We start from the raw sequence: 19,539 nt of genomic DNA, 5'->3' as shown, positions 1-19,539 counted from the left end.
GTCGATCCTTTCTATACACAACCCATACTGCCGAACCACCAGGGGCCAACCCTTGCTCTTAAATGTGAGTCTGTTCTGTGCTTTCGTTTTATTTAGGGATGACACTTTGCAATATATACAAAAACGATGGGATTCCCATTCCTTTTCATTATTTCAGGTGTCGTCGCCCCTCCTATGCAATCCTCAAAACAGTCATATAGCGGTGCATGACTGTCAGCTGTCGTTCCGTTTCCCAAACGGATTCTGTACACGCGATTTGAAGCAGAGTCAAAGTCTGGGTTTTTGGTGCGTGTAATTAATAATAATTAATAATAATAATAACATCTAAAGATGTCGATCTTCATGTTTTTTTTTAAACACAACTAATTTAGTCTTAAATGAGCATAAAAAGTTAAAAAAGCTATCAATTTTTTTTTTTCATTTTAATGTTAGATGTGTGCATTATTAAAGTGACATTTCTGTTATTTAATGAAATCAAACGAATATTTTTTTATATTTTATGTAATTTTCATGTAAAAGACATGCATATGCATTTATGTATGTTTGTATACTTGTATATGAAACTTGTATGCAAAAAAGTTGTAGATTTATTGTAATATATATCAACATTATGCATTTATTTGAAAACTAATAGCTGATCAAATTTTAATTAATACTTTTAGCCAGCAAGAAAGTTCAATTTAAGTTTAAATTGATCAACTATGGCAATTAAGACAATTATTATGTTATAAATATTTAGATTTCAAATTAATGCATCTCGTTTTAAACTCCTAATTTACCAAATATTTTTTATGTTTCTAAAAAAATATCAAGGAACAGAATTGGCAGTAACACTTTACAGTAATAGTACTTGAATAATGATGTATTAATGTGTAAACTAAACAGTAGTTTATTATAAATTAATGATAATTTAAGGCATGTGCCTTTAACTTTAACATGATTCGCAAGAGTTCAGGAGTAAATAATGGCTACCTTAATTACTTGTGAGTTCATGTTGTTAATTAATGTATTAAGTTTAAGCTAAGTGTAACCAACATGAACACATGAGCTGTTACTATATAAATATGTTGTAACTTTACTTGAAAGAGCACATCACCATTGAACTCCTGTATTTAAACTGTTGATGTTGATGACAGAACGCTGTTCTATTGTTATTCAGTGTAAAAGCACTAGACGGACATGCATAAGTAGTTCTTGAGTAGGTAAGAAAGGGTTATTAATGACATGCCCCTCCAAGTAAGTCATGATTTAATTATAAAATAGCATATCCATGATGGTTGATATTTCACAATATTATTGTAAAAAACTTTCCCAGTGCTGAGTTGCGGCTGGAAGGTCATCTGCTGCATAAAACAAATGCTGGTTATTCAGTGGGTCATTCCGCTGTGGCAACCTCTGGTAAATCAGGGACTAAGCCGATGGAAAATGAATGAACGAATACTGTAAAAACAACTAATAATCATTATTCTGTATATTATTGGTCAATATTAAGCATAACATAACATACTAGAAATTGTGTTAATTACCAAAATCCTGAAAAATATTAAAGGGTATATTACAAAAAACCTACAAGATGTTGAATTATGCACTTAATTGTGTGATAATTTATGAGATGTTGTTATTTTAATGTATGCATGTGTAAAACATACTCTTTTATTCATGCTTTGCCAAGGGCCATGTAATGTGGTCTGGAATCATCCTCATTGTTCATTCACCAACACACCTCGGCCATGAATGACATTGAGATTAGTTAATAATAATGATCACACAACATGACTTTTTCTCGAAAGTACAACTCTGGAGTCAAGATTGCATTATAAGCTGCTTGCTTTTGGAGCATGGAAGGTACATATTAATTAATAATTACAATGTTAATTAGAAAAAAAAATCTATTTAATGATACTGTGTAAATAAAAAGGAACTCCATTAGAAGGATCTGTTCACATTTTTACGAAACATATTATATGTTACTCCGAGTGCAACCAATAGTGTTTTCGAAAGCAATTGTAAGAGAAAAGCTTGCTATTGGTAGAAGGTAAATGTCTATTAATAATTATAATGTTAATTCAAAAAACATTCTGATTGAAAAAATTATACTGTGTAGATAAGATGTAAAAAATAAACTGTGTCGCTTTCACATATTCAATAATACAATATATTGCTAATAATGAACATGCATGATGTCATCATGAGCACTTCAAAATACTGTGTTCATTATTATTTAAGTACAAACCCACCAGAGGGCACTGTCTTCCTTTTGCGAAATGTTGCGACCAAAACATCTCGCTGCAAATTTCATCTAACAAATCCACTAGAGGGCGATGTTCACATTTTATGTGAAAGGTAAAATATGTTACTCTGGTTACGTAAAGGACAGCGTTTACATTTTTAATGTATACTTGAAATGTGTTGCTCCAGGTACGTTTCATTGCACGTTTCAGACCCAGTTACCCTGCTTGATGATATTTTTTTTATTATATTATTCTACTTGGTCTGTATAGTCAACATTTTTTTGTATAGTCAAACATTTGTTTGTAGAGCAAGTAGTTTGACCATTTTCTGCCGTTTATTATTCCTAGTCATTTCTCCCATAGGCGACTGAATCTGAAGTTCTTAGACAATCGCGAAAACAGGCACACTTCCGCATTTTAGAATAAGGTCAATTGGAGTTTTTATTCCAAAATGACCAACGCACCATCTAGTGGATGTTTCCCAAATAACACTAGAGTGTCGTCTCTTGGTGATCTTATGCTCTTTGGCGTGGTTAACATACTTGACCATTATGACAACAAACAGAAATGGTGGAGAGGAGGTGTCTGTTAAGCTGTATTAACTCTCATGAAACCCTTTTCCCAATCTTTATGAAAGAAATGCCTATATTATTACACCCGAACTGCTCACAGTAGAAAAAAAACAAACCACGCTCACTTAATATCCAACATGTTTTCTCACTTAATATCCATTCTCTAAGAACTATGTTTAAAAAAAAAAACAGTCGCAACTTCCGGTTCATGCAGACTTTAATTTTACATTTCTTTTAACGCTTTTGTGGAACCGTGCTTCACCAGACTTAAACCTGGATGTTTTGCATCACAAGTACAACACCGTACAAAGTGAACTACCAAACAAACTGACCACAGCAGAAAAGTTGTCTAGATAAACAGGTCAGACAAACACACTTAATTATATTACATTTCAATTAAAGTAATTGTACACTATATAAAGAAAATCAGTCAATAAGAATCAAACTTTCAGCATGCCCATTGTAGTATAATATACAATAAAACAAGATAAAACAGAAAATATGTAGAGTTCTTTTTGCTGTTACACCTGTTAAAGCAACCATTTTTGCAGCTCATGTCAATATCCTGATAAAAGCCTCAACAATTATCACAACAAGAACATTTGATAGCAGAGCTCCTCCTTGCAGTCTGCTGATCTGTAGGCCGTGTGGGGAATCACAGCTCAACCTGATACAGCACTTCTCAGTTCTACAGTTTGGCAGGGTCTCAGGTGAACATCTGCTTTTACTAGTGAGCTCAGAAAGACTCCGGTGTTTCAGGATGCACGCACTCAATTTCTCGCACGCTCTGTTCTCTCCTTGGCAACTGGGTGATAATAATATATTTCTGCCACATTTCTCATGTCTGTTTTCCATTACTGTAAACTGACTGATGTCTGGAGGTAGTTTTATGTATGTTTTATTTCAGATTCGAGATAGAGATCTCAATTTATCATGTTTCATACTCATCTTCAGTTAGGGAACGTGTTGAAGCAGACAGGAAGCAGAGTAAAATACTTTCAGTGTGATTTACAACTATAACCTGTAGCATTGAGGGGATTTTTTTTACATACTATGGACCATTTCAACATGGTGATATCATTGTTCCATGAACAGTTCCTGCTTGTTGTCAAACAATTTCAGAACTGTAACAAGATCTGATTCAGTCATAACTAATGTTAACACAGCTATCATTAAAAATTACCAATATGTGGATATTTCTGAATTCTTTGAAGCTATGGAAATTAAAAATCTAAAACAGGAAATACATGAGGCCCACTGTTAGTTTACATCCCTTAAAACGGTCTGTTTACTCAACCTCAATTGGTACCAAACATTTATGTGTTTCTTCTCTTGAACACAAAAGAGAAGATTTTGAAGAAAGTTAAAAACCTGTAACCATCGAGATAGAAAAAACAACTACTATTGATGTCAGTGGTTACAAAATTCTAACTTTTTTCTAAAATAGTTCTCTTGTGTTTACCAAAAGAAAGAAACTTGCATTGGATTGAAACAAGTAGTAATGGAAAATAATAGGCTTTATTTTTTTTCAAATTATGTTTTGTTTTATTACTTATGTAAAAAAAAAACTACATGTATGCTTTAAAGAGTTGTGTCCTCTAAAGACAAATGCATAGCATTTTTAAAATTGGCACGCATTGAATGGGTAAAAGTCAGCAAGTTTGAAGATTTGATATGAGATGAACTTTTAAAAGTTACTGATTAGAGTCTGCTAACCGTAATATTTTTATTTGTGGTTGACAAATACCATTAATTATTCTAAAAATGACTTTCCACATTTTAGCTTGATGGTTTCTTGCCCATGTGCTGTCATATAGACACATTAAAGAAATCTAATATCCAAAAGATTTTTTAAAAAGACAAAATTCCAAACATATTTGTCAGATTTGTTTTTAAATGTTACTCAGACACTCAAATATCTCTTTGTCTGACACATATCCCTAAATTAAGGGTTCTTAAATATCTTAAAATAACTAAACAGTGAAAATAAATGTGACAGGTTCAGTCAGACTCTTAGTTTAGCCAGTCAGAAGACTTTGCTTTGATGCACTTTCTTTCTGTCAGTTACTTAGATGCTTTCCAGACAGAACAGAAAAAAGGGAGTTAAAACTATTTTTTCAAGTTTAGTGACATATTTGGTTTCACAGACAGCTTTTATTTTGTTGGGTAAGATTGTTGTTTTGCTACTGTTGCTTTTAGGCAAATTTGAATTGAAACAATAGATCAAGGTTTCATATCGGTAAGAAAGAAATCAGCAAGCAATATTTAAATTATAAACATACATATATATATATATATATATATATATATATATATATATATATATATATATATATATATATATATATATATATATATATATATACATATATATATATATATATATATATATATATATATATATATATATATATATATATACATATATATATATATATATATATATGTATATATATATACATATATATATACATATATATATATATATATATATATATATATATATATATATATATATATATATATATATATATATATATATATATATACATATATATATTGTCAAAGACTAGATTTCTAGAAAGATTTCTAGCATACAGTGTAATGGTACTTGGATTTTACAGTTATATTTAAATAAGCTTTAAATACAGAGTGCAAAAAAAATGTTTTCTTGGCATGTTCAAATAAGTGTGGGCTGGGCTATATCAAAGGACTAATTTGTACATTTGTTTTGTACTGAATAAAAGGTCATTCAGTGTAAGATCAACAAGTCATTTTAAAAACATATTTGGCAGTTTGTTAATTTGCACCCTGAAGACCATGTGGGGCTGCAGAAAAATAAATTTGTTGCTCTTTAATATATGATCATTTCGTTGTGGTGTGAAAGTTACAAAACCAAGTCATTTGTGTAGAAAGAAGTCAACTTTTGCTGCTATTGACCTGAGTTCAAGTCCACTGTTTGCCAAACCCCTTCTTCTCTTTCATCTTTGCCTACAATGTCAGATCGTAAAGTTGAATATAATAGCAAATAATAACAATAAAATGATCGAAAATTTAAATAAAGTTTCTAATAGATTTTTTTTATGGTTAAGGGCAGTTGAAAGGCAATATCCATTTGATCAATGTTTTCATTTACTACCAGTATGTTTTTATTGAGATATATATTTAGGGAGAGGGTCGTGAGATTGAAAAGACAACCTAACTCATGATCTTATAGGGAAACAAACATAAGGAAACAAAACTATTTAACGTTTTGTCAGTTTAGTGGCTAATGAATTCATACGAGTTTAGTTGTACGAAAATGTACAATTTTTAATAGGAGACGTGGCACCAAACCCAACCGCAAAACCCAACCGTCATTGGGAGATGAGCAAATCATACTAAAATGTGTGAATGAGATCATAAAAATTCATATGATTTAGCCACTAAATCAAAAAGGTACCAATTTGTTGTGAGATAGTGTTGGTTATTCTGCTTGTCAGGGGAGAGATAGAGATAGGGGTCAATGTGCAGTGTCTAGAATGGCCATGTAATGCTCTCATCACTCCGATTTAAGTAGGAATCGGGTTTAAAGGTGTGGAGTGGGGGTGATGGAGAGATAATGAAAGTCAAGAAAAAACAGAGATTATTTATAGGAGTTTGGTCTTAATCTTATTGGATATTAAAATGATTATTAACATTGAGTTAGCGCTGTCAAAACATCTGCACTCTCAGAAATAAAGGTATGCAAGCTGTCACTGGGGTGGTACCTTTTAAAAAGGTACACGTTTGTACATAAAAGGTTCATATTGGTACCTAAAAAGTATATATTAGTACCTAAAAATGTTACGAATTTAAGATTTTTTTTGTACTTTTAAGGTACTAATATGTACCCTTTAGGTATTAATATGGACCTTTTTGGTAAAAATTTGTATCTTTGAAAAGGTACCACCCCAGAGACAACTCTTTATTTCTGAGAGTGTGCACGTGTTCCTACTGAAATTTGTTTATAAAACATCACATGTTCCTTAAAAGGGACAGTTCAAGCAAAACCCAAAATTTTGTTATCATTTACTCACCCTTCACTTGACTGGTTTGAGTTTCTTTCTACTTTTAAACACATAAGATGATATTTCCATTGTGTTAGTTTCCTACAATGGAAGTGAATGTTCACTGGTTTCTAACATTCATCAAAATTTCACTTGAAGATGATTAAATTGAGAGTACATTTTCATTTTCAGGTAAACTATCCTTTAATTCTTTATTCTTTACATATTATGGTAAAAAAAAGATATATCACTAATACTATAAGTATAAATTGCATATTGCTAATTCAGGGGCAGACTTAGTGATTTAGTAGCGCTTAGAAATTCCAGGTATGGGGCCCTAGCATTGAAACTCAAAACACTTTTTCTCTATAGATATTTTTTCTCTATAGATTTGTTTTTTATGTAAAAAAAACTGCATGTTAAAATATATATTTTAAGTACAAGTTTTATCTTCTTAATGTAAAATTAAATACAATAAATTCACAAATAAAAATAAAAAGTTCACAAACTAATAACATGTACAGTTAAATAGCCATTTTTGTGATTAAACTTTAATATTTGCATGTTCAGCATGGAAGGAACGTTTCACTTTGTATGGGGGTCCCCAATTTTGAAAAGAAGTATTAAAATCTTAATGGTTGGACAGATTTTACAACATATGATAGAAAATGTATAAAATATGATTAATGTAGGCTTCTTGGCATTGGTCGAGGCCCCTAATTCCCCAAGGTCCTAAGCCGCTGCTTACCTCGCTTATTGGTTAAGTCCGCCCATGTACTAAGTAAATACTGCTATTTTCACTTAATGTAATCATTTAATTGCTACTTGCACTTGGTGTAAATAGAACAACCCTAAAGACTTAAATAAAATTTAGCCTCATAGTGTAAACAGAATCTAGCTATTTTTTGCACTAAAACAGCAGCTTCCTTTTTTTTTTTTAAACTGATTTATTTTGCAAACAGAGAGAATTTCTGGGCACTGCAAAAAGAAAATTGAGGTTTGTAAGATAAAAAAAAACGCATCTACTTTACTTATGACAGCTAACATTGTTTACAGCACATTTAATATATTTCAAACACTACCAACTTCTGCTCAGGAAGTCAATAATACCTGGACTCTGCCGTAAACACTTTCTTCTGCATAAATACTTCATAGACCTTAGTTCCATTACACACACACACACACACACACACAAAACATGATAGGAAGGAAAAACCCTGCTCTTCAGCCTCTGCAGTCCCGATGGCTGTGAAGCCTGTGCTAATGTTAGCCTGCAGGTTCATGATGCAGGACTTTTTAAATTGTGACTTTCTAGCGCTCTCTCTCTCTTTCATAACACAAATTAGAGGCAGTCAGCTTGTTTTTGCTGACTGATACAGCTGTAGTCAGGGTCCTGAGGAGCTGGTAAGTGCACTTTTCACTGGCACAGATAAGAAACCAAGGGATTCTGCTCATATCAAATCGTTATGATTTTGAAAGAGCTGCAAACATCTGGATTAGGTAACCAAGATGATCAATAGCATATGTGTGTGCTGAAAGGAATGCCATGAAACTGCTGTCAGTGCTCTACGTATGAAATCACAGAACAATTGTTAAAGATTAATTTAATACAAAGGATACATCATCACACTAATAAATCTGACAGGCTAATGAGAAACACGAAGGAAAATGTGGCGTGCGATTCCAGCGCTAACGGATTTAACCTTTCCACACTTTACCTGCAAACCGCTCAGAGTGTGATTTTCCTGCTTTCAGACACTTTCACACCCTTAAAACTGCAGTAATCCATCAGGCGATAGCTTTCCATTTTTACCTGCTGCTGATAAAGAGAAACAGAAGTGCCGTGCTCTGAATCGCAGGGTGCGTAACTGCTTTCAATCTATGGGGCCAACGGGTGTGAATGCAAATGGCCCCTGTGTAGTCCCAGTCCGGTGATCAATCCTGGCAGGTAGAGCTCCAACAGGAGCCTAATGTATTCAAACTAATTAAAACGCGCCAGCGGGAAACTCCAGAACCCTGCTATTAAAACAGATACTTTTAAATGCAGCGCAATTAAATTTCCCATCGGCACACACATGGCCTCGAGACCATCTGCACCAGTACCGAAGCGCTCACCCTCACAAGAGTCGTTTCAGATCGCGTTCTGGAAAAACAAGACACCACAGCGCAGTCGTGACGGCCGTCGCGAGGGAATGCTCTAATTATTTCGTGACACTTTGCCTCTGTTTAAAGAAACGTCTGCGTGGGTTTTCTTGATTGCGCTGGCAGCCAGCTCTGTATCATCTGGATATCATTAATCTAATACGCTAATGCACAACGGCTAGCGAGCGCCATGCTCCTTCTGAGTGATTCTCTGTGTCAAATGTTAGCATTTTTCAACACACGGGGATAAAAAGAAGACAGACTAATTCCTGCTTCAGCTTTGCCCAGTTTTGTTTTCACTGGTGATCCAAATGAAGGCACTGTAAGCCATGCTGCAAAGAGGAGATAAGAATGGCTTGAAGCTTATGACGGCACTCTGATCAACAACTACAATGCACTCCTCTAATTCAGACCCAACTGCAAACACATTTGCACTCAAAGGCAAAAGCCGTATGCATTCAGATAGTGTGTGACTTCTTTGAAGTCCCTGACATAACCGCAGAGCTGCATCCCTGGAGAACACTGTATTGATGGCCGGTACATCTTCAGGAATAGTCTGTTCCTCAACTGTGGCACAACAATCACAGCGAGGTAATGAATATAATAAATAACCATGCGCATAGTTGAAATAAAAAAAGATAATCTTGGTAGTTTTATAACAGAACATCTGGGGAAGCTAAAATAGCACATCATATGCTACATGTGTGAAAGGATTCCAGATTTGTATTTCTAAGACTTCAGATTTGTTGTGCTTTTGCATTTTTTTGTGTGTGTGTGTTTGTTTTCCACAGTGTGATTGAGATTTAATCATTAAGTCATTATCATCATATCTGATCATCATCAGTTTGTTATAATAAATAATTATGCTCCTCAATGCTAATTGGTCAAGTAGTCATGTCTTCCTTTTGAGTATAAGATCTTTTAAAATGAGCGTTGATTGGGTTCACAACACATCTCGACTGCTCCATTTCAACTGATTTGAGTGATTCATTCATAAATCAGAGTGATGTGCGTCATATGTTCATCTCACTGATTCAATGATCCGGTTGCAGAAGTTAACAGCTCACTGGAGAGTAACAGTGAGTAAAAAATAACAAGCTCTAGAATGACTACAAAAATGACCTCAGACTTGGAATAGAGAGCAATGCATCCCATAGACAACTTTTTATGATACCTTTATGCTGCTTTTGTGTCCTGTTATTTCTTCTTTTTTTGAAAGAAAGCAATACAGGGATAACATGAAATGAGTATAACATGATCAGTGTCATTTGTCACATCAAATGCTGGTCTCTGCATCAATTTTACAAAAGTGATTTTACATACACAAAGAAATCCTTCATTAGAGTTGATTACTGTCATACAATGACTCTTGTTCTATATACGTCTGATAAGAATTACTAATTCACTGCATTCCATAACATTTTTGTTGATGTTTTCTGTAAATTAAACAAGTTACTTTGAATAACTAAGCACTTCTTGTGTGTATTGTCTCTTCTTGTTGAACTGCTGAATACTTCCTTAATTGTATGTTGCTTTCCCGAACCTTTATATTAACACGGACTGATCAACGCTAGACAATTTTATCGTGGCCGTGGGGGGGAGGGGTTTGCTAGGCGACCATCAAACAGTTTTCTCAAAGGATGATAAGCTGACCAAACATTGCTGCAGCTCTGATACAAGTTTTATTTATGGAGAAAATTAAAGCACTGCAGTGTTTAGGTTTACTGTATTTGCAAGTAGCGTGCTTCAATAACGAGCTTGTGCGCAGAGAAAACATGTCATGTAAACAAGGCCGCCGTCATTTGCAGTCTACAGCAGTTGATCTTTTTCTTGCACAGACATGCAAGACAAATTGTTGTGGATCCACTGCTTGGCACTTCGTGGGTCCTTCTTCACTGGGCTTGGTCACACTTTATTTTGATAGTCAGTTTGGTTTGATTATAAGTAGACTGTTGGGGTTAGGGTTAGCGTAAGTTGACATTTAATAGCAGAGTTTCTTATAGTCAGTTAATTGTCTGTTGAAGGAGCAGACAGTCTACTAATACTCAAATGGACCACCAAAATAAAGTGTTGCTCTTGGCTTTTTCCCCTTCGCAAAGAACCTTTCCAAAGACGTCTGTTTCTTATTCATTTTGCTGCTTGTGGGTTGAATTTGGGGTCTCAAGTGACCGGAAATTATTTATTTCTTGTGTGGCCCACAACCAATTGATCCATGGACTGTTACCGGTTCACAGCCCGGGGGTTGGAGACAACTGTGCTAAATGGCTAAATGCAAATGTAAATAATGGTTAAGGTGTAGTATAACTGCACGGAAACACACAGATATCTTTTTGGGAACCTCTGATAGATACATTATTTTTATATTGTACAAACTGTTCTATCCCGCTATCAAATCTTTCAAGTCTGCATTTTTACATGAAGTAATTACTTTAGTCTGTTTGATTTATGAGGCATTTTCCTCATGGGGACCAAAAAAATTGTCAAAATTTACTGGTATTGTTATACTTGGAGACATTTGGTCCCCACTATGACATGAACACAAGGTACATTCATCCATTTTCTTTTCAGCTTAGTCCCTTTATTAATCAGGGGTCGCCACAGTGGAATGAAACGCCAACTTATCCAGCATATGTTTTACACAGCGGATGCCCTTCCAGCCGCAACCCAACATTGGGAAACACCCATACACTCTTGCATACACTCACATACACTATGGCCAATTTAGATTATTCAATTCACCTATAGCAGATGTCTTTGAACTGTGAGGGAAACTGGAGCACCTGGAGGAAACCTACATGAACACAGGAAAAACATGCAAACGCCACACAGAAATGCCAACTGACCCAGCCGGTGCTCGAACCAGCGACCTTCTTGCTGTGAGGCGATCATGCTACCCACTTCTCCACCGTGACGTCCAATTTGCTAACAGTATTCTTTAAATCATTAAACTAATAATGTACTATTAGTGCACTCAAGCTGGAACCAGAAACAATTAAATAAGCCACTGTAAATGAATCAATTTAAAAAAGAATGCAAATGAATGGTGATTCTTAATTAGAAGGTGCTGTGTGTTCAATCCCGATGTATTATTACAGCACACTGTGATAGCAGACTCTTGTCCTGCTGTTTATGGTGTGCAGTTGCCCAGCAGTGTCTCACAACAGATCGCTTCTGACCCGTGAGCCCCTGCCAGCCCATTTACATAAATCACACTCCAGATCTGACCGTTACCAGGCAGCGCAGGCAAACAGAGACTCATCCCGAAATGGAAATCAGGCCACCAACCCGGAGAGCATCATACATGCTACTGTGACAAATGTGGCAAGGAGGGAATTTAACTACTTCATGTCCATCTGTGTCCAGGTTGACAAGGACAACTGCAGATGAACTGTATAATTCAAATAAAAGCAGCCTCGCCAGAAAAAAAGGGGGTTTGCATTTAATTATCCCATCCTTGGCGCATCCGTTTAAATAAAATGATATTTGTGTAGCTTGAAGAAAAGTACTGGACGTATCAAATGAACTCAGCGCCGCATTACCACGCATACTTATGATGAAGAGCCTAAATAGAGACGTGCTGTGACATAATAATCCTTTAAGCAAGAGAACGCTAATCGGGGAAGCAGCAATGTTGATATAAAAGCTCTGAACTGTAGCGGAAAGGTACGGCTGAGAATCTCAATATACTCCGTCTCTTCAGTGTTGTGACCCAGGGAAGAGGAGGTCATATTATTCCTCAGCTTCTTTAATTGCTATTTTAAGAATATCTCACTCCTACACCAGCCTTCCTGTCAGAGTCTTTGAAGTGGAACATTGCAATTACACAGGAGAAGATTTTACCGGCTAATAGTGATCGGATGTGTTTTCTTGCTACCTGCACTTTACAGCTGTATTACAGTGACTAAAGGGTGGATTGTTCTTGTTTATCGTCCTGTGGGACACATGCTGAAGATTGATTGAGGTACAAAAAAAACACCTAGACAAATAAAACTGCCCATTTTAGCCCTTTCTTCTTAAAGGAAAATGATGGATTTATAGCATTGAGGAGAAAAGATATGTGTTCAGCCAGCTATAGAAAAAAAACTGTTTTTCTACATCTGCAAAGAAAACTGATCCTATTGAACTGGAATTCTGTATATTTTGTTCTCTCGCATGATTATATTATACTATACAGCACACCACAGGGCAGGCTGGTCATGCTGTCAGACTTAAAGATCAAAAAACATCCGTCTGTTAGAAGATCAAATTTTACCTTCACGTAAGGGTTTACACACACAAAAAATATATATATTTATTTTTTATGAACTGTTAAATGAAAGGTTCATGGAAAAAAAGAACATGTTTTTTTTATGGAATCATACCAGAAACAAGGAGAAAGTACTGAACTACTGAAATGTATTTAATACTTTGTATAAAAGTTAATTGGTGGTGGCAACTTAAAAATGCCTCTCGTGTGGAGAATGAAGTCATGTGACTTGATCAGGTGTGATTTTTTTTCCACAAACTTCAACAGAGTGTAAGAATCCTGATGGTTCTGTGGGTGTCGTCTATCAAATCTGATCTTTATTTTGTATTTTCTATAGGATTCAAGTCAGGTGATTGGCTGGGCCATTCTACAGCTTTATTTTCTTTCTCTAAAAGCATTTGAGAGTTTCCTTGGATGTGTTTTGGACTTTTGTCTTGCTGAAATGTCCAGGCTGGTTTAATCTTCATCATCAGGAGATAATAAAGATGTTAAAGCAGCTAATAAAGCAGCTAATATTCATTTATGATGACGAAGGGCAGAGCGTTGCTAAAAAACTAATGAAGAGGGAAAAAAAAGAGATTTCAGCTACTCTCTGGGCCTTCATTGACTTTCTACACCTCCCTGTCTACTTTTTCTCTGCAACATTTCATGTTATTACACATTACTTAATTTGTAAACTAAACTTGTTTAACTTGTTTAAAATTTGTAAACTTGGTTGTTACCAACATTCGGGGAAAATTTCAAGTCAATGGCACCTTTAGAAGTATGTTTTCTGAGAAAAATGGTGAGTGTAACGTATATATATATAACTGTGACTTGTAGAAGTCAGCAAAGTTGAAAAAATCAAGTACATATTGCCTAATCGATCAATTACATAATCAATTCTCAAATGAACAGTGCTCAAACCTACAGTATTTAGGTTGGTAATAAATTTGGATAATGCCTGCCAACTGTTTTTGTTGATTGTCTGTGAACAACACCTTTGACACTTAAACAAGTAGCTAAGCGCTTAAAGAGTTTGGTTTGTGTTGTAAACATGATGAGAAGATATTTTTGTGCAAAAAAAGCAAATCCTCTTTCGTTGCACTTCCAAAAGAATGAGGACTGATATGATAAACCTGACAGCATCAATCCTCTTAAGCTAAAATTCAGATATAGTGTGCATTTTGTTTCCAATATGTGCTTTAAACCTTTGACAGGCATCATAACCACCTGGTTGACCTTTTATTCATAGGTTATCATTATTATTTTAATTACTTATTGCTATGTATCAGAGTTGTGTCAGTATACCCTTCAATACAAGGTGTGGGCCAAAAAAATAATAATAATTTCAAGGAGTGCACCTTAAGATAGGATATTGTTTGAGTTTTTTTTATAATTATAGACGATAGATTTAAAATGGTGGCAGTTCCTTAACAATACCTCAACATCTACAAAATTATAACAATCTAAAGAGCCACAACATGTCTTTTCAGTATCCAACTGCTGTAGGACAATCATAACCGACTGGGATATTTGACCAATCAGAGCTCTCAGAAACGTAGGATTTAAAGAAATTAAACCATTTCAGATACATTTCTGCTGCAGTACATGTTATGAGAAAATTAAAACATTTTGACACTAAATGAATGTCAACATGTTCTAGGAAACCTCCAAAACAAAATTGGAAGCTTAAAAAAATAGTGTAATGGGGCACTCCAAGAGTGTAAACGAATAATGCAGTTTGACGTTATTCATAATGAATTGTCTTTTTCAATCCCACCCTGTCCCAACCAAAATGAATCAAAGATTCACTGACAAAACTGGAATATTAATAACTACTCACCAACACTGGAATGAACTTGGACTGACATTGTGGTACGTGTGATTGTGTGTAAGATCTGGTCTGTTTGTTGTCTTTCACACAGGAAACCACATGCACACACCCCTGGCACTGTGCCCTACACTGACACCACATCTTACACACCTCCACCTTGTCCTAATGCTTACATAACTGTGTGTGTATGTGTGTGTGTTTAAAAGTAATTCAACTGATACATAAATCAAACAATACTGAGTAAATCAAAATAATAAAATAGATTAAAATAGAAAATTAGCAAAAAGAAGTGCGGTGAGTTTCATCACTAAACAACTAAATGAAATATCATTCAATAAAGGATAAATAACCCAGCAGGCACATGACGTCAACATAATGTCACATTGACTTTGTACCCCAACATCATGGGACATTGCATTTTGTTTGGAAATGAAAAATCTGGATGATGTCAGAACCGTACAACGTAAACGTTCAACATTGGACAGATGTTGAATTATGGTTATTTTTCAATGCAACCTAAAAACAACAAAATATCAACGTCTAATGGTGTTATAGTTTGATGTTGTGTGGACTTTACCACTGAGGTCTATCAGACGTTAGATTTTAGTTGTCATACCTAACAAATAAATGGCAGTATTTGACGTCAATATGACATTGGTTTGAGAAAGGGGTGTCCAAACTTGGTCCTGCAGGGCCACTGTCCAACATATTTTAGTGCCAACCCCAACTAAACACACCTGAGCCAGCTAATCAAGCTCTTTCTAGGTATACTAGAAATTTCCAGGCAGGTGTGTTGAAGCAAGTTGGAGCTAAACTATACAGGACACCGGCTCTCCAGGATCGAGTTTAGACATCCCTGTTTTAAGACATTGGCTCGACGTTGGATTTTGCTCACTTTCCAACACAAATTAAAATCAACAAAATAACTATGTCATTTGACGTCATTATTAGACGTCAAAATAACTTTGTCCTTAGATGCTGGTGACCTGAATCTAACCTAATATTTACATCTTATGATGTTGTGTGTCTGCTGGGAATGCATATTGTTCTGTATTTCAAATTAATTTTACTGTGTATAAAAATAGGCATAGCTTTTTTTACATTAATTATTAAACAAAATTTTGAATCATCAAACTATATCGATGATTAACTAAACACAAGTTCATCACGGTGTTACAACAATTTCAAACAAAACAATTTAGCTCCAGTTCAGTTGCACCTGTCCAAAAACATGTTTTCTCTATTAGGCTTCCATGCATTTGTTTCCAGGAAAAAAAGAAAAGAAGAAAAAAAAACTGCGACAATATTAGAAGCAATTTCCTCAGGCTGTTCTGAAACGCTTGAGCACTGATAGTGTGCAGTTTTGTCCCTGGCACCGAGAACAGTAATGGCGTATTCAATCTCAGCGCTAGATCTTTCATCTTGCCAATTCCTGCACGTCTATTCACTCCATGTCTTACTTACACATTTGTTGGATTAAATAATCCAGATCTCGAAAGATTACTTCCGATCCACTGCCTTTTCCATTTTGCATCACAAAGTGGCTTAGCGTGCTTAAACGAAAGCGTTTATTATTTTAGCGATTTTCCTCATTCAAAACAAATGTTATCAATTGTACGCAGCACAACAAATAGGAAAGCAATTTGATGCAGGATACTCTGAACCCGCCGCAGCCCTCGGGGAACAGTAATGTGGAGGGAGAAAAGGACAGCCCCAGTTAATTCTGGGAGATTTCACAGTCAGCAGCCTCTCTGCTTTCTGCTGCCTGCGAGGCCACACCGCTCTGATAAATATGTCATTTCCTGGCTGATAGGGCCACAGATGGAATAAGGTTTGTATTGGGAACACATGCGCTGCATTTTGTCACCCACTGCACTAGCTGATAGAGGAGACCCCGGGGGAAGCAACCTGCCAATTCATTTTCTCTTGGCAGATTTTTCATCTCAAAGAGGACTGGTATTTTCTCGGGGAAAGACAGGGCAATATAGCTTAAAAATGAAAAGGGTTTTAATAACCTCTTCCTGTGGAATGTATGAATTGTCATATCAGCATAAAGGCAGTTCAATCACCCTGTGTAGACAACAAGAGAGACTATCACCAACGCTGAATGGAATACATGCTATTTTTGCATGCTTTAATCCAAGATAGAGGCATATCTTGCAAAAACGACGACTTCGTGAGAACATTCAGTCAGAGGCCACTTTGTTAGGTACATCTCGCTAGTACAGGTTTGGACCCCCATTTCGACTTCAGAAACAGTAAAAAAAAAATCCATTACAGATTTTGGTTCATGTTGTCTAGACAGCTTCACACATTTGCTGGAGATATGTGAATCCCGTTTCACTATTGGACTGAGATTGGTGGCTGTGGTGGACATTTGAGTAAAGTGAACTCACTGTCATTTTCAAGAAACCAGTGGGAGATTATTTGTGCTCTGTGACATGTTTTCCTGCTGGAAGTAGCCGTTACAAAATGGGTGCATTGTGGTCATAAAGGGATGGACATGGTCAGCAGCAATACTCCGGTAGGCTTTTATATTTATACAATGCTTAATAGGTGCTTAAAGGAGCCAAAGTGTGAAAAGGAATATTCACTTACTCCATTAGGCCCATACTTTCTTTTAACCATGTGTATACACACAGAGAAAAATGCACAACATTTTAAAGTATACTTAATTTGACTCAGACACATTTAATGGATGGTGCTGTGACAACTTTTAATATTTCTCCTAGCCTTCAGGAGTGCATCAACAATGTATAGAAATTACTGTAAATACTTGTTTTAAATAATAACCTAGGTTAAAAGATTAGATTAGCACTCAATAATAAAAAATTATGCTATTAATTACTCAACCACATGTTGTTTCAATCCCACAACATTCATTCATCATTTGAACACAAATTAAGATATTTTAGATGAAATCCAACTGCCCTATGTCCCTCCATAGACAGATCCCAGGTATCAAAGCCAGTTCCTGGAGGGCCGTAGCTCTGGATAGTTTCGTTCCAACTCTGCTTAAATGCACTCTCCTGTAGGTTTCAAACAAGCCTGAAGGACTCAGTTAGTTTGATCAGGTTTGTTTAATTAGGGTTGGAACTAAACTGTGCAGAGCTGTGGCCCTCCAGGAATTGGCTTTGACACCTGTGCCCTATATGTTCAAAGTTCAGAAAAAGAGCCCAAAACATTTTCAAACAATTCCAACTAATCAAACAAAGCTCCTTGAACAATTTTTGCCACAAAAGTAATTACGTTATGCTATGTCTCCCGTGTTAGATCATGGAGCGCACATACTACGAGCAATACAATGCTTGTATGTTGCTGCTGACTCTTATGGCAGTGTGTCATATGGTAAACACATACCCTCAATTGACAAGGAAGAGAAGAAATTGGAAAGAAAGTCATATTTACAGTTTGTTTTCGCACACAAATGTGTTCATGGAGCTTCATTTAATTACAGTTGAACTGTGTGAAATGTTTTTGGTTCCTTTTTCAGTACAAACCTTTAAAATTTGAAGAATGCACAAGTAAATGACGTCTCGAACCCGGTCCCAGGTACGCAGTTTTTTAGTGTTTCAAAGATATGACACGAGGGTGAGTAATTAATTGCAGAATTTTCATTTTTGAATGATTCAAACCTTTAATAATTGGTTTTGGTTATCAATACATTATCCATTTTCAACTGATTTCTTTCTTTCTTTTTTTTTTTTTTTACAGTGCACGCACAATTACGTAATATTATCCCATATAAACAGAGCTAGACAAATGAGGCTACTTTCTAACATCTCTGCACAATCTCAATCTCCTGTCTACATAGGCATCCACTAATGCTGTACAGCTTTTTTACATTTGATTTTTTTTTCTGTTTATGCAGTTTTTTTTTAACTATCATGTTAATTGATATTTTCTACTTTTTTTTAGACAGTACTCTTAAAAACCCTAAAGATGGCTGTCCACAAAAACTTGATCTGACATTTAAAAATTGCTGTATAATTTACAGTATCACTGGCAATTTTGGTTGCAAGTAATACTGTAATAATTACAAGTGAACTGTAAATCAACAAATTACAATTGTGCTGTAGTTTTACAGCACATTTAAAATATATATATATATATTTTGCTTCTATATTTTTGCCAGTAATACTGTAAAAATTGCCAGTAATTCTGTAAATTTTACAGCAATTTTTACAGTGCAGTGGATCAGCAGTTTCTGTCGGTCATCATCAACCATGCAACATGCCAAATCACTTAAATCATCACTATTCAGATGTTCGGCTTGAATGTTCAGCAAATTGCCCAGATCACATCAACATGCGTTAAAGGCATATTCCACTCAAAAATGTCAATTCTGTCAACAACGATATACTCACCCTTCACTTGTTTCAAACCTTTATGAGTTTATTTCTTCTGTTGAACACTAAAAAGACATTTTGAAGAAAGCTATAAAACTGTAGCCATTGACTTCCATAGCATTTGTCTGTACTACTACAAAAGTCTTCAGATTTTT

The 19,539-nt window shown here is 35.3% G+C and overlaps 1 protein-coding gene across 1 annotated transcript in view; it reads right to left on the bottom strand.

Annotated features, from left to right (window-relative positions):
* Positions 1 to 15,104, bottom strand: part of LOC147834228 (uncharacterized) — a 32,391-nt gene extending 17,287 nt beyond the window's left edge. Inside the window, exon 1 of the mRNA XM_087279500.1 lies at positions 15,045 to 15,104. Coding sequence (XP_087135626.1) covers positions 15,045 to 15,072 — 28 coding nt within the window. The 5' untranslated portion in view covers positions 15,073 to 15,104. The remainder of the gene's footprint in view (positions 1 to 15,044) is intronic.
* Between the last annotated feature and the right edge of the window lie 4,435 nt (positions 15,105 to 19,539).

Source organism: Danio rerio, chromosome 13, assembly GCF_052040795.2.
Source record: "Danio rerio strain M-AB ecotype USA chromosome 13, GRCz13ab, whole genome shotgun sequence".
Classification (NCBI taxonomy): Eukaryota; Metazoa; Chordata; class Actinopteri; order Cypriniformes; family Danionidae; genus Danio; species Danio rerio.
The sequence above is the reverse complement of the archived record's forward strand: the minus strand, read 5'-3'. Positions and strand labels throughout refer to the sequence as shown.